The following is a 16,654-nucleotide window of genomic DNA, read 5'->3' on the forward strand; positions in this document are numbered from 1 at the left end:
TACAAGCCACTTGGTATTTGGGAAAAATGCTGGGCTTCTTTGCGAATTGTGAGGATGCCATTGTTGACTAGAGATCTGAAGCATCCATAAGTTTTGTCGGTGCAGTATAGCTGGGATGTGACTATTTACGATTCGTCTCTTTCGAAGGAATCAATTCGAGTCGTCTCTCTTTCAAAGGAATCAATTCGAGGATTTGTTAAGTGTGACGTGGATTGGACAGAATCTTCTTACAGTTTGGTGATGCCTTGTTTAATAAGAATGGCAATGAAGCCGAGGTGCACTTTTTTTAAGATACCACATCCGAGTTCCTTTAATATTTGTAATATTTTAATTCATTTAAATATATATTTAAGTTTAATATTTTTATTTAAATTTAAATTCGTTTAAATAAACACTATTTATTTAAATATATGAATTTGTTAAAATATTTATTTATTTAAATTTTTTATCAAAATATAAAATAAGCAAGAATTTAATTTAAAATTTAAATTCACTTTTAATTAATAATAAATAAAAATTATTTTTTAAGATCTAAAACTTTTTTCAAGTATAAAATTTTATTTATTAAAACATAAACAAATTTAGATATTTTTTATTTTTTATTAAAATTTAAACGGATTCAAATATTGAATATTTTGATGATACTATTTGTATCCACTTTGAATTTCTCATAAATAATAAATCTTTTATATAAATTCATTAATTATTCATTTATAACTATATGAATTTGATGGAATATTGACAGATATTTATTTATTTACTTTTTATTGCCATCCCTATTGACTAAGGGTGATGTGGACAAGGGAGTGTTTTTAATGGATGGCTGGTGTTATATAGCCTTCTCTAATGTGTTGGTGGCTATTCTGCTATGTTGTAGCTGTGTTCTAATAAGCTTGCTGTCTCTTGGCGTGTGTTTCTCAATTGAGTTTTGTTTTGGTTTTATCTTGTTGTGAGTGATGGATAGGACTTATCTTGGCTCTCCTTTACTTGATGGGAGTATATGAAATGGTTGATTTATGGCAGGATATGGAACTTCACGGCGTGAAGCGCTTTTGTGTGCAGTGATTAATAGTGGTTTGATTCTTACTGTCAATGTTATTTTGTGCTTTGCTGCCTTTGGTTCAGATGCGTGAATCACATATTTGATGTTTTACTTGAGTCTCTTGGCAACCATCTTACTAATAAAATGATTTTGGCCTAGCAAAAAAAAATTCCTCTGGAAATGGCCTGCAAATCTTTTCACCATTCGAAAATGATAATCTCTGCTAGATGAATTATATATACAGGTTGCAGGTTAGAAACTGAAAGGAATAATAGCAAATTGCATTGTCAAAACCTGGGAATGGTATGCTAGCCATCGAGGTACAAAAGGTCTATAATAGCTCTCTGGTATTTGGCAACAATGAAGGTATCGAATTATGGGTCTAGAACTGAAAATAATTACCAAAGTCGATGCACGCATTTGCTCAAATAATCAGTGTAGATTAATAATTAGGCTCCACATAATTTATCAGAAACTCCAGTAATTGAAATGCTCAATTAAATTTCACAAAGTTATATGTATTTCCATGTAAGCCAGAGAAAATTAAGTAGCTTCTCAAACAAGAAAGGTGGTTTCTTGTGTCTCTTTTGATGACAAAAACTCAGTGGGCGGCAGCCTGATTTCGCTACACGATGAGTTCTTCTTTCAGAGATAACTACAAAGAACCAATTCTTCCACAATCTTACATGATCAGTTGCTGCAATCTAATAATTTTTCCTTTTACCATCTTGTCTGGTCCAACTTAATAATTTCTCTTTTTACAGGCTTGTGGACAACATGAGACATATTTGTTTGATTGTATAAAAGTAATCTCTCAAATTCTATGAATGACAATGCTCTTTTGTTAGTTGGTAGTGTCTTCTAAATGAAGATTGGAGCTATCGTACAAAGCTATTCCCAAATTTCTATAATTGCTGCTTACCCATCGTTTTTGGTTCAACAAAAAGGGGTTCTCTTTCTGCATACACAGTCATGTTAGATTTTTGATGTTTTGGATTTTTGTCAAATAGTGTTCAATCTTGATCTTGAAGATTGGAACATGAAAATTAATTTGATGTTTCCACTTTTTCTTCTCATTTGGAATATGACACTCTCCCTCAAATCATGGGATCACTTCAATCTAAAATTTTCATGAAATTATGTAATAATTTTTTTTATGTATGCTAAAAGATATTATATTTGAATTCAAAATTTAACTTAATTGGTTTATAAAATTACCTTTAAAAGATTCAACATGTTTGTAGTTAAAATCCCAATATCTACAACCATTCTTTTTATTTTTAAACTTAATGTAGATTACTTGATAATTATCCAAAAGGGGAGAAAGGTATGATTTACATGGTAATAACTAATTTTTGTTTCATCCTTTCCTTGCTTGTAGCATGAAACAATCTAAATGGAATCCTGTCCTATCTATATAGTATCTTATATTGCAAGAGATGGCTCCAACCTCTTAGCACACTTAAATGCAAAAAATTCTGACATTTCTAATCACTGGGTTTCTGCAAGTCTCAAATCATTGTTGAAAAAAAAAAAAAAAAACGAAGAAATGCGGGGACAGCTTTAAGAGTTGTTAACATGATGCTGCCAGTGTTTTGTTGGTGTAGAGAGTGGGGGTGATTTGCATTATGCAGCTAGCTTTTGTATCAGATGATAATGACAAGATTTTCAAAGGTTGGTTTCAACTTAAATTTAAACTCTGTTCCATATTGATATGGGAATTGGAGGGATTTTACCCCTGAGGAAGCCTTTCTTAGAAATTAAAAACCAGGTAAAGGATGGGTATCAGAAATTGATAGTAGTTTTCAACTTCCAGCAACTTCTTTAACTGCAATTGGCTAAAATAATGGAAACTCAAAATTTGCTTTTGGAAAAATAATGAACCAGAGACTTAATTCGGCTAGTTAATGTCATTCTAGGTTTGGAATTAAATACCCAATTTCTTCTTTTATCTCTACGCAACCACTTTCTGTTAAAAAAAAAAAAAGAATCTGCTTTTGGAAAAATTCACAATCAAAAGGGAATAGGAAAATCCTAAGTTGATGTGCATCGGAGAAAAATTCAATTCAATCAATTCATAGACACATCCATCCTGAAGCGTAAATGGTTAAAAGGGGCAGTTCTTTTAATCGTTTGGTCACCAGGATTGTGATTTGTGAATGCATGAATTCAAGGTCCTCAATAAATGACTTAAAAAAAAAGTTATATTTACTAATAGTAGTAAGATTGCTTAATTTATCTTCTAAGATGCGTAAACATCGCTATGCAGTCAGTTTGCTGTGCAAATACCCTCTATTTCCAATCGAATTTGATTGCTGTCTGAGCGCATATATCAAACTACAACTATTGCTTCTGTCTTCCTTAACAAATTGTTTGATAACACTACAAAAGAGTTGCAGAAAACCAACATGAAAAGGACTTGAACTCAGTTAAAGTGTTTCACCTTTATCATTTAGCTAAGGTGTTTTTGGCATTTAGAATCAATGTTCATGCAGAGATATCATCCAACGGGTTTTCTTCTTTCTATCTTCAGGTTATGATTTATTATTTTTTTTGGTGAAAAAAAATCCGATAACTAGACAAAATGCGATTCCTTCAGTGATGTGAAAGCTTCTAAGTTGTATAAATCTTCATGGATAATTAAAATGTTTTAATGAAAGAAAAATCTCAAATTAAAGTGTGGGAACGAAACAAATCTACTTTAGCGCTGATTTACTCGATTAAGGAATTAATAAAACTTTCAAATTATATATCCAATATAATTAAAAATTGGAAATCAACAGTTATATGTGATATAGGTTGACTTTGTAATATTATCTTAATTTCAACATTCATTTAAAAATATAATACAAAAATTTAAAATTTAATTTAATTGATTTATACATTCATTTTAAAAAATTTAGACACCGATATTTATAATTATTCTCTTATTTTTAAATTATGACATTTAAAAAATAAAATCCAAATTGATAGGCTTTTAACATAATGCTTCAATTAGAAATTAATTATATCATATCCTCAAATCAACATGTTGAACTTTATGTGATGCTATGAGTCACATTAATTGTCAATTGCTAAATGAAATGTACCTAAAGCTTTTATCAATCACAAAAAGATCAGATCCCTTTGTCATAGAAGCTAGATTCTTGAAATAATGGACACCACAAAAAATATGTGGTTTTCGAGTTTCAAGGAATACATATTTACATGTTCACACGTTCAACCATGTTCCAGGTAAGTTAGAAAATTAAGATCCACCTATTTGATTGACGTTAACTTTTAGAAACAGCAAGCCCTTAATTAATTAAGAAGGGATTAGAAACAGTAAAAGAAGTAAATAAAAACGCTTGATGTTAAAAGTGAAGATTGAAAAAAAAAAACTTAATTAAGAAGGGATTAGAAACAGTAAAAGAAGTAAATAAAAACGCTTGATGTTAAAAGTGAAAATTAAAAAATAAAACTTGATTCATGTAATTATTTTTAAAAAAATAATATTTAATAACAATAATAACGCTCCCCTTATTACCAGAATGCAATTGACCCATAACTTAAGCAGATGAAAATGATTTTTCTTCAAAACAATGGATCCAGGATAAGGAAAGAAAATAATTACTTGCTATTAATTATCTATCTTTAATTTAAAATCTTACAAAAAAAAAAAAGAAAAAAAAAGTATTATCATTACATATTTATTTTTAAATTAATTATGTATAAAAATAAATCAAGCAATACTTACTAAATTGTCATAAGCTTCATTACCTATCTAGTCATATTACATTTTTATTTTGGCAAATTTAATTTGTAGAAAGTTTTTATCGATACAGAAGGTTTCGAACTTGATTGAGTAATAAGATACATAAATCTATAATTGAGTCAAAATGCTCGAATATTATATAGCATATTAATTAGTGGTCACAATTATATATGGGTTCTTACATTGTGATTCGTGGTCAAGCATTGGTTCTTGTCCTGACATTGTTAGGCAGGTTAATTACTTGTGTAGTTGATGGGTCGAGAGATTTATCGAAAATTAACGTCTGAAGTACCTATAGAGGTCACTTGACATAAATGACCTTGACTTTATGTCCTGCATAAGGAATCCTGTCAACTAAAATAGTATCAGAGTTGCATTATTAAGAATGAAAATAAATATTTTCGTCATTATTTTTTAGAATAGGGAAGGATGTGGGTGTATCCTTGTTCTAATCATTGGTGAAAAATTCTTCTAGAATTTGAAAAATAAAAACGTACTTTTGAGTTCCTGCTGTATCTCTACCCCTAAGATATATACCAAAATTTTAAGCGCATATACCAAAGAATATAATATTCCTATAAAATCAGACTGATTAAATCATACTTGGTCACATAATTGGCAATCCAGGAAAATTTCATTATAACTCAAATAAGAAAACAATGAATGCACGACATGAAGCAGAAAATTATTTGAAATCTAAAACATGTTCACATGTCTCTGGATAACTCTCCTATTGATTATCAAAATTTTGGAATTATTTTCTCATAAGCTCCTCAAACCCCATCAAACTATTAACAGCTAGCACTTTGTTTCTATTGGTTGTCACAATCTACAATCTAAATGTGAATCAGCACTTTCACTTTCACTTTTTTTTTTTTTTTGACAAAGGTTTCACGGCCATAATTTTATATGGAGAAGGGGCAGAAAAGTGTTGATCACGTGATCGAGTCAGAAATTTTATTTAATAGGATTTAATTTAAATATATTAAACTACATAAAAAAAAAATGCTAATAACAATAATAATGACAATGATAATAGTAATAAAAAATAAAATAAAATTTTTATACCTAATTATAATCGTTAAAAGTTTTACAATTATCTGATTTCATATTTTGAAACTGTTTGCACAATAATTTCAATATCTATACTTTCGAACACATCTTTTGCTATTATCTATTGATCAAATCACACGACTAGGCTGGCATATCTTCAGTTGATATTGTCTATTGGTTAGTCTATTTATAGCATTCTCATTGGAGAACTATGTGATGACCACGACCACCAGACCAAGCAATTACTATAAATATATAAAATCCAGAAAATTACTTTCCAAGATTCATTTTAGTGATTTTTTTTTTTTAGTTCAATAACAACAAAATAAGGACCATACCGTGCTTAACTTGTTAGTTTAGTTTAGTTTTGACTTGAGGTTATTTGTAGTTGAGTTAGCTTCTGTTACCGCTGCATGGACAATAAGTTGCAGATGATGTCCATGATTTTTCAAATTTGAAAAATAAAAAAAATTTGGGATGTAGGATGTACATGTTTTTTCAAAAATTGAAAAATAAAAAAATAAATTGAAGAGAAATTTTCTTTTGGATACCCCTAAATTTTTTTTTGAAAACTTTTTTTATTACTAAAATTAATAAATTTATTAACAGTTATATAAATTATAAATGAACATCTAAAATAAAAAAAATCTTGAATTGTGAACATGCATTGCTTAAATGTGATTGTTAATCCAAGTTTAGAAAGGCCCACACCCGTTCCTTGAATGACACGATTTCAAATTGACAGCAGAATCCCCCTTCTTGCCTCTGTTTTCTTTATGTTCCTATGCATATGCTTTCTCATTTTGCTTTGCGATGCTATACCAGTTAAAAACAAAATCATTCAAGAACAAGTTGTTTAAATTTGTTTTTCTAAGATCATGCCTGCGTCTTCCAAAAATGTCTACTTGGAATAGTTTTGAATGTGAACTATAGAGGTTGCAATTTTAAAGACTGACAAAAAAAAAAAAAAAGGTACCAAAATTTGTGTAGATTGTGCTTAACATGCGGCACAATTATGTCTGAAAACTGGGTTTTCGACGAAGCTTGTCGGTTTTATGCTTCTGGTTCATGTTGAGTTCGAGAAATTTGGATATTTGAGATAGATGTTGGGATTAAGCAACAAGATGGCTGCTCGGTCAAAACGATGGCGGTTGGTATTGACAGGTTTTATATTGATTGGTTTTCTTGCTGTGGATTCAGTGCTTGTTGCATCAGAACCAAGTTTGAGTCACGAAGATTCAAGTTACAACGAGACTCAAGAGAACAACTATGTTCGGAAAGCATTGAAGTTCTTAGAGCTGAAAAGTAAACCACTTTATGAACATGAATGGCCAGTAAGTCCAATTTTTGGAGTTTCCTTGTATGCATGCAGTTAAACATCTGTTTTTTTTTTTTTTTTGAATTTCAATATGTCGGACCTCACCATAACTAAGCCTTCATTGCAGGAAATGAGATTTGGCTGGAAAATTGTAGTGGGTTCAATACTTGGATTCCTTGGAGCAGCATTTGGCAGTGTTGGAGGTGTCGGTGGAGGCGGTATTTTTGTTCCCATGCTTGCCTTGATTATTGGGTTTGATCCCAAATCATCAACAGCGATATCAAAATGTAAGAACAATCCGTTCTTTCAATTATTGACAACTTTCTATGTTCTTCGACTTTTCTTCTGACACCCAGGGGCGGTTCGGTTCCATGTGTATTAGTAGACACCCCAAAAATTTTTCTCTGAACACACTTTTCGTCACAAAATTGATAAATCAGTGGATGTTTCTTAGATGAATAAATCCTGGACACTCAAAAAAATTTCGGATCTGCCACTGCTGACACCAAGATCATAGAGATCGTTGAAACTTAAAATTGTTAAGGTCCTAAGATTTTATGTGTTGCGCCAAAGATTTGGAATTGTCATACCTTTGTTCTTCATTTTGAAACATTCTCATCCTAATTTTTTGCGTAGTCAACTTTTTTCTTTTTCTTCTTGTCAGGTATGGTTACTGGTGCAGCGGCTGCAACTGTGTGCTACAATATAAGGCAAAGGCATCCTACACTGGAATTGCCTCTTATTGACTATGACCTAGCACTTCTATTTCAACCAATGTTAGTTCTGGGAATTAGTGCTGGAGTTGGCTTCAATGTGATCTTTGCTGATTGGATGATCACAGTTTTGCTAATTATTGTCTTCATAGGTATCAAATATTTGAATATTTATGATTTTCTTCATGTTCCCTCTTGGAAAGTTTTCCTTATGGGCTATTCTGATGCACAGGCATGTCAACTAAGTCATTCTGCAAAGGTGTTCAAACATGGAAGAACGAAACCAGAAAGAAAAACGTAGTGAAATATATCTCCTTTTCTAGGCCTGTTAATTTGAAGTATGATTCAGCTTAATTCTTGTTCTGCCCTGTCTTACTTGTATCTGATTTTCTTAGGAAACTGCAAGACAGCTAGAATTAAATGGTGAGTTATCATTTTATTTTTTGTCCATTTTATCTTTAATTGAATAGAATACTGAAATTTACCAAAGGATGGTTGGCTTAAATATCAAAGAGAGTGTGGTTCTTTCTTTGTTGCTTGGGTTCGAATTCACTTGAAGACTGTGATAAGATAATTTTTCATGAATTTGTTAGACCCACCGTAGATAAACTTTCTTGGACTGAATAAAAACCTAGAAACCACTTATGGCTTAATAAAAAAAATTGAATACTGAAATTTATCAGGCAATGCTAATGAAATGGTGGAAATCCAATCTCAACATGAAGTTACTCCAAGTGGCACCCAAACAGGAAACAAAGAATCAGGAAAATCAAAGGCAAGGCCATGACTAGTTATATTTTCCATTTTCTTTCTCCTATAAGTCTACTAACATGAGGAAAACTTTGAACTTTCTTTCTCTGTCTTACTAACTAAATTGGATTATATATGTATCTCTCAATGATCATGACTTTCATCTTGTCAGGTGTCTCTTATTGAGAATATATGCTGGAAGGAGCTTGGACTTCTCATTGTTGTTTGGAGTTTAATCCTTGCTTTACAGATTGCTAAGGTCTTCTTCCTACTATTTGGTCAACTTCCTTTATATGTATATAAATTGTGTGCTTTTAACATTCCTGAACTAACAAAAAAATAATATGTTTTGCCCACAGAATCATTCAAAAACCTGTTCAGTAGAATACTGGGTATTAAATTTCTTGCAGGTGCTTCAAATTTCATAGTCACACTTAAGCTACTCCCTTGAGGTATTCTTGAAATCTTATAATTGATTATACATTGCCTAGATCCCAGTAGCTGTTGGAGTATCTTCATACGAGGCAATCTGCCTGTACAAAGGGAGGAGAAAAATTGCATCAAAGGGGGATGTTGTCTCAAACTGGCGAGTACACAAGCTTGTGATTTACTGTGCCTTTGGTGTGTTGGCTGGTATACTTGGTGGGATGCTTGGTCTTGGAGGAGGATTCATTTTGGGACCTCTTTTCCTTGAAATGGGAATCCCCCCTCAGGTGCATATATTAATACTATAATCCTTCTCAAAGGTTTCTCTTTATATTACTTAGGTAACAAGTAACAGATTGGAGTTATGCTATTCAAACTTGAGTTAGTGTGGATACGAATGTGTTGTCACATAGCTTTATTGAATTTTTTTGATATATTTAAAGAATCAGATATCCATATCTTTGTCCATTGAATATGTAACGGACACGGATACTTCAAGTTTGTATCAACATAGGATTGGAGTGTTTATAAATTCGGACTGACATGACCTCAACTGACCTGTTACAAATTTTTATGTAGGTGGCAAGTGCAACATCCACCTTTGCCATGTTATTTTCAGCATCCATGTCAGTGGTCGAATATTATCTTCTGAAAAGATTTCCAGTTCCTTACGGTATTCTGTTGCTTGAAAGGGCTATTACAATTTTAAATATATGATTTGTTGAAAAATCTCAAAGAGATACTTATTTTCAGATATATTTTGAACAGCTCTTTACCTGGCTGGTGTGGCCACAATTGCTGCATTTGTTGGGCAACATGTAGTGGGAAGAGTCATCAAAATACTCGGGAGAGCATCAATAATTATCTTCGTTCTAGCTGGGATGATCTTTGGGAGTGCAATTTCACTAGGTATTTAATTTATAATTACTCTGGTTTTCTCTCTCTGATTGAAATTTTTGCTATAAAACTGTCTATTTCTTTTTGATAATATTATTGACTGATAAATTTCTTGAAATTGCCAAAAAACTGACAAAGGTTTTTTTTTTTTTTTTTCTGTGAAACAGGGGGTTTAGGCATTGATAAGATGATCAAAAGAATTGAAAGAAATGAGTACATGGGATTTGATGACATTTGTTCGTATCAGTCTTAGTAGCAATGTGGAAGAGTACCTAAAACAAGAGGGAGAAGTAAAATCCGCCTCCCCTAATATTAATATAATATCTTTTTTAACTTTGTGTTTTTCCCTTTTAAAATTTATTAATTAATATAAATTATTCCTTATAATCAATATATGTACTTTAAAAATCATTGAAATTTTATTCAAAATTAAACTTGAAGTTACTTCAATTGTTTCATACAATCACTTTCAAAAGATGACATTTAGTAAATTTAAATTTAAATTTTAACACTTAAAACCTCTTCCTTATTTTTAAATTGCAAATCTCTTTTGTAAAAAAATTTGTACAAAGTTTAATTCTTATTATTTATAAACAAACTATATTATAATTCGTAAGATACACAAAATAATTTTATTTATTACATGTGTATATATATAAATTAATATTTTTTTAAAAATTTCAAAATTTATAGCATATAAAATTTATATCTCACTAATTTATTATAAATAATAATTTAAAAAAAAAAAGAAGAAAATGACATGTTTTTACTTTGCACTATTTTTATCTACACTAATATTTATACACCTAAAATTTATATCAAACAAAAATAAATTATATGTTTTTCTTAAAAAAAAAAAAACAAAAACATATAACTATATATATTATTGAATTATGAATTAAATAATAAAATTAAAAAGCATAGGCATACTTTTAATACTTTTGTAATCTTATTCAAATATTGTACAAAATATGAAAAAAAAAATGTTAGGAGATGTGTGAAAAAATTTTTGAAAAAAAGATTAGTTTTCATAAGAATAAATTTGTAATGACAATAGAATATACCTTGAAAAAAGAAAGATGCAAACCGAAAAAATAAAATTACAATAGCAATAGAATTCCAACATGTTGCAAAGCAAAAAAGTTTTTTAAAAAATGATATATCACATATTTTTAATTTTTAATTTATAGAATAATTCTTGAAAGATAATTAAGATTAGATAGATAATTTTTAAATTGATTTTTTTTTAATATAAGGATATAATAAGTGATAAAAATTAAATAAATTTCTTACTTATTTTTTTAATATAAAATTGATAATAAGAGTTAAGATCCATATAAGTTTTATTATTTAAAAATTTAATATAAAAAGATTATTTAAATTTTAATATCTTATGTAAAATTTTGAAAAGTTAATTTTTATTTGATACAAAATTATACTACATATCAAATGTAAAAATTATCCATATAAACATTCATGTGATAAAATTAATCAAATGCCAATATATGTTGTAATATAATAATACAAGATCTAATCCCACGCGTTGCTGCTAGTGTTCTTTTTATTTAATTTTTTTTATCTTATTTTGAAAAACTATACCTTATGACATGTAAGCCGATGCTATATGCAAAATATGCAGTTTGGTTAGAGGAGTAAAGATATTTTCTAAAAAAAACTTGTAAATTAGAATTAAAAAAAGAAAACAGTAACAGTCTGAAAATTAAAATTACCTTATCTTTTGAACAAAATTCCTTAGACAAACACTACAATAATGATATTAAAATCGTTAAAATGAAAGCGATTACAAAATGTAATACAAATGTAAGAGTATGAGCATAAGAAAATAGCATGATAATGTTATATGACATACTAATATTAATAAATAACAACTTTTCTATTTATCCTAGGAGTTAGAGTTAGATTTTTCTAATTTTACAGTCAAACTCTTTCATTCATATGTAACAACAACTCATTGAAACCAAAATTTCAAATGTATAAGTGTGAAAGAATAAAATATCTTATTTACTATTCGAAGCATGATTTATCTTTATCCTTGCAGATGTCTATTATACCATTTTTCTTTTAACAAAAATTTTTATCTATTAAAAAAAAGAAAAGATACAGGAGTTACATATTTTTTAAAAATACAATATAATAAAATTACTTAAAATTTTTTGTGCTTGACCAACTCCTAAAATCTAGGAAGACTTCATTATAAATTTTACCTGAACAATGAAAAACTTATCTCAAGCTTGTTTAAATATATGCTTGGAAAAAATTGAAGCTACTAAACATTATATGAAACTAAAAATATAAACTTATATATACCAAAAAATAATTAACGAAAATAGATAAATTGATTTGCCCAAAAAAGCTTGCATTTCCTTCCCTCACACTTCCTTTCTCTCTTAACCACAGCTTGTTTTCTCAACACCGACTACTTCTCCACTTCGCAGTCCCGAACCGAAACTCTTAACTTCCTCCATTTACCAGCCCCTTATCTGCCTCCTTGGCATCTTCCAATCTTCAACAACAATTTTCTCCACTTTGATCCGATCCTCAACGACCCTTTCTACATCGAAAGATTTTCGATCGACGCTGCTCTGTCCAAGTTCTTGTCCGATGCGATTCCTCAGTTCATTGATGTTGATTTTCGAGATTTCGGGGATACTTGATCTTCAAGTGGAAATGATGACGCCAGGTTCTCTGAGGTAAATAGGAGTTCGATTCTCCTTAGTTTCGGATACAATTCTAATTATAAAACTTGATTTCGAATGAAAATTTATTGATTACGATGTTAAGTACGAAAATCATATGAATTTTTTATGAACATTTTTTTCGGTTTTGGATTCAAATGAAAGAGACTCCACTTTCGCACTCTATATTTATTGCTGACTTGTCAATACGAAAAGTTCATCAATAATGGAAATTGTTTAGATCTATCGAAGTTCTTTTTAGGAAAACAGTTTGGAATTTTGGATAAAAATTTTGGGAATTTTCCCATACTGATAGCAACAAGGAAGTTTAATCAATTTTTTTGAAAAATAAGAAAACATTAAAAATGTGGAACAGCCAGATTCTTTCAAAGAGATGAATGTGGATTCAAATAAAGATACAATGCAATGTAAGATCTCACATTGACAATGTTCCATGAATGAGTTTAGCAAACTGACGGTACCCATTACGTCACCTTTTTTTTTCTCAATTAGATCAGACTAAAGTGATTTATTTTACGTACCAAATTGATGATAAAAAAATAAAATAAATTAGGCTATTCGTTCTTAATTAATTAACCTGGCCTAATCATACCAACAATGGTGGAGAAACGAGGGGCAGACCTTTGAAACAGGATTTTCAATGTATGGCAAAGCAGTTGCCAGAACTGAATTCTTCGTTGCATGTTTTCCCATTTTATTACTTGGATATGGGAAAGCAGGAGCTTTTGCTTTGCCTTCCTTGCAATAATAATCATGGTAATTAATGGATCCATTGAATAGAATTTCCAAGAAACATACAATATAAAAAAATGTTGATGCATGCGTTATTCAATTTCAGATTCAATGTGCTGAATTGGATATTAAATACCATCAACTAGTCTTCCAAATACACCATTAATAATAGAAGAACAATGGTAAAGTCATTTTCTGGTATTTCCTTTTATTCTCATGCCTAGTGTCCAAGGCTACGCGTTCTTTGAACCAAAATTACGTGTCTATGCGGCATCAAGACTACTCTTAGTCGATGTCAACCTTTCCTGAGTCTATTTTTTCATCGATAAATTGTTATTGATCCTTCAATCTGTATACTCATGAGCTTTTATTGATTCAGACCCTGTAAGGTCGCACGCACATTTTTAAACTCTATAGGGAAGAGCCCAACTCCTATCACCATTATCAGCACACAAATCTCAGGTTGGCCCCGAGCATCCGTCCATGCCCACATACACCAAAGTTCTAAGCACCAACCTTTGAATTCAAATAAGGGTGTGCAATGCTGGTTCTCATGAGGATATCTCAATCTAGCATGGTGAGAATCCAACACCATGCCTACACGTATTATATGCAAGCTCTTGTGCTTTGAACCTAAAAGCATTACTCAAATGTTAGTTAGCAGCCAGCCCAAAGCCACACTAGGCTCATTTTGTCTCATAAAACTCATATTTTAGAGCCTTAGCCCTTAGCCTTATTCTAGGCTACTCGCATGTATGATGATACCTGACATCATGCTTGTCCCACCTCATGGAACTTGGGTGTGCTACTCCAGCAATAGCACACCTCAATCAAATGGCCACCAGGGTCTAGCAGCATGCCTACTTGCTAGCTCGCTCATTCCTCAGGCTCGATGGTGCCCCTTCTATGCAAACATCATCTCATGATCTTTAGTTACTTATCAAATCGACTCAAGCAGGGAAAATCGAAGGGCATAGCAAACACTAGCTTTTAACCTATGATTTAATGTAAAGGCACAATACGAGGCCTGTCAACCCTAATTGTCCCTAAGTTTATCATGACTTGAGATGACATCTTGCTGTCATAACGTATAAATCTATCGACTTATTGCTAGACATGATTTTTAAAAGTTGCTACCAATCTTTTTTGTTTAGGTGTGATTGACCACCTAATCAAAAATGTCCCATTTAAAAAGGAATCCTATTATTAACTTAGATATTTTTAAATATTAGATTCTGATCAACAAAATCAAATTTTAGATTCAAAAGTAGGGTTGTGTGAAAAATATTATAACACCCTCACAACACCCATCCAAAAGATGGTATTAATTTGATTTCAAATTATCTAAGCCTTAAATATATTTATAATTTATCAAAATATTTAATATTAAAAATTAATCCTAAAATTACTGTAATAGTTTAATAGCAATTTAAGATAATCTTTTCATCTCAAAAGTATTCATAGAGACTAGTATCCTACCTTAAAAAAACTCCATCGTTGGATTTATTAAAGTATTTTACTCTAAAAAATAATTTGTAAAGTCCTTTAACAGTTTAGTAATATTTACTTTGATACAAATCTCCCAATAATTTGGTGAGATTTTATTGTAAAATGTTTATAAAATTTTATTTTTGAAAAAATTCATTAAATCTTCTAATAATTTGGAAATATTTAACATAAGATGTAATCCTCCAATAGTTTGGCAGGATAAAATATAAAATCTTTATTAAAAATATTTCACTTGAAAATTGATTTATAAAATTCTCTAATAGTTTAGTAGATTCCATAAAGTTTAAATTCATGAAAAAAATCCTCCAATAGTTTGGTAGGATTCATGAATTTATTTGAAAAGATTTTTTTTTGTATTTTTTTATATTGTTTTCCAAAAATAAAATAATAAAAGCAGTTTTTACTAAATATTTAATAAATAATAAATTGCTCAATAATTAAAAAAATTAGTAAAATAAAATAAATAATAAAATACTAAAAATCAAAAAATAAAAATAAAAAAAAAGAAAAACATGCGATCGAGTTAGGTTGATCCACGAGTGACTCGTAGATCCTACTTGGGTTTACACTCGAATCCTAGGCTAGATGAAACGATGTCGTTTGACAACTGTATAAAAGCCAATTCTCAACCCTATCTTTAGAAATCCTAATCTTCTCTCTCTCTTTAGCCCTAAATTCTTCTGGCTTCTCTTTAAAAAAACCAAAAACATTCAACCGAAAACTAAAAAATCCATCGAGTTTTAGAAAATATCGTTAAAATTCTGTCAAGAAATTCAAAGCTCATCGAAAAGCTTACTGGAAAATTCAAACATTCAATATTAAAAAACCCAGTTTTTAAAATTTTTCCTTATTCTTCAAAAAACTTTCCAGAAATTTAACCTTGAACCTAAAAACTCGAAATCTTAATCGCAACACTCTAGACCAAAAACTAGAGATCCAAACTCCTCTCACTATCCAAAACCTTGAATCCAAAAACTTCAAAACTAAAATCCCAAAAATACACAACACAGAAAATTTTTCAAAATTTTAAACACAAGATATTTTCTCCTAAAAAATCCATTGTCTTGTTCCTCTAGTCATTTGTTCAATTTATAACCATCCTTAGTAGAAATTTTAAGGTTTGAACAAAATCAATTCAAGCTCAAATCCTAGGATTGGATTTACCCAAACCTGATTTTACGCTTAAGTTCTCACTGATTTGTCTAGATTGAATTAAAAAAAAAACCTTTGATTTGATTTTGAATTAAGACCCTTAACCATGCAGATTGGATTCCTTTGATTTGGCTAATTGGAGATTCAATTTCCTTATTCCCATCACAGATTGAAAAAGAAAAGGAAAGAAAAATATTTAAAATAAAAAAATAACAATAATATAACATAATATAATAATATAATATACCAATAATAATAATATAATATAATACTAGTAATAATAACAATAATAAAATAATAACAAATAATAATTATACTAATAACAAAAATAATAATAGTAATAGCAATAATAAAAATTGACCTCGATTTACCCTACACACAAATAAATGTTTGTAACTATCCCTCTTTGCACATCTCTGTTAAATAAAGATAATGCAAAGGCCTAAACGTCCACTCTATTCCAATCTAAAAATAAAAGTCAAATTAGTAAGCAAAAATGACCAGGACTGAGCTACAAGTTTGGAAAAAATGATTTTGATCGATTCGAGATTGAATGACTAGAATTGAACCGCAAGTATGAAAAAATGATCT

General features: G+C 29.9%; 1 protein-coding gene across 2 annotated transcripts; it reads left to right on the forward strand.

The window, feature by feature from the left end:
• Positions 1-6,654: 6,654 nt before the first annotated feature.
• LOC111278552 (sulfite exporter TauE/SafE family protein 3-like) lies at positions 6,655-12,502 on the forward strand. Of its 2 annotated transcripts, XM_089764670.1 has the most exons (13): positions 6,772-7,183; positions 7,295-7,454; positions 7,832-8,032; positions 8,113-8,177; positions 8,276-8,303; positions 8,564-8,655; positions 8,803-8,889; positions 8,990-9,040; positions 9,122-9,343; positions 9,636-9,729; positions 9,825-9,965; positions 10,121-10,243; positions 12,372-12,502. In XM_089764670.1, the coding sequence occupies exons 1-12, from the start codon at positions 6,953-6,955 to the stop codon at positions 10,204-10,206; spliced, it is 1,458 nt and encodes a 485-aa protein (XP_089620796.1). In that variant the 5' UTR covers positions 6,772-6,952; the 3' UTR covers positions 10,207-10,243; positions 12,372-12,502. The 2 variants fall into 2 exon arrangements, with proteins under 2 accessions (XP_022720889.2, XP_089620796.1); XM_022865154.2 differs by lacking the exon at positions 12,372-12,502 and having other exon boundaries at positions 6,655-7,183; positions 10,121-10,346.
• The last annotated feature ends 4,152 nt before the right edge of the window (positions 12,503-16,654 follow it).

Source organism: Durio zibethinus, chromosome 8 (genome assembly GCF_047325235.1).
Source record: "Durio zibethinus cultivar Kanyao isolate XHJ-2024 chromosome 8, ASM4732523v1, whole genome shotgun sequence".
NCBI lineage: Eukaryota > Viridiplantae > Streptophyta > Magnoliopsida > Malvales > Malvaceae > Durio > Durio zibethinus.

Excerpts from the sequence above, each read along its gene's own strand:
- LOC111278552 (XM_022865154.2), top strand. The coding sequence starts at position 6,953 with ATGTTGGGATTAAGCAACAAGATGGCTGCTCGGTCAAAACGATGGCGG. Across the intron at positions 9,730-9,824 it reads AAGATTTCCAGTTCCTTACG|CTCTTTACCTGGCTGGTGTG; the intron begins GTATTCTGTTGC and ends TATTTTGAACAG. Across the intron at positions 9,966-10,120 it reads TGGGAGTGCAATTTCACTAG|GGGGTTTAGGCATTGATAAG; the intron begins GTATTTAATTTA and ends TCTGTGAAACAG.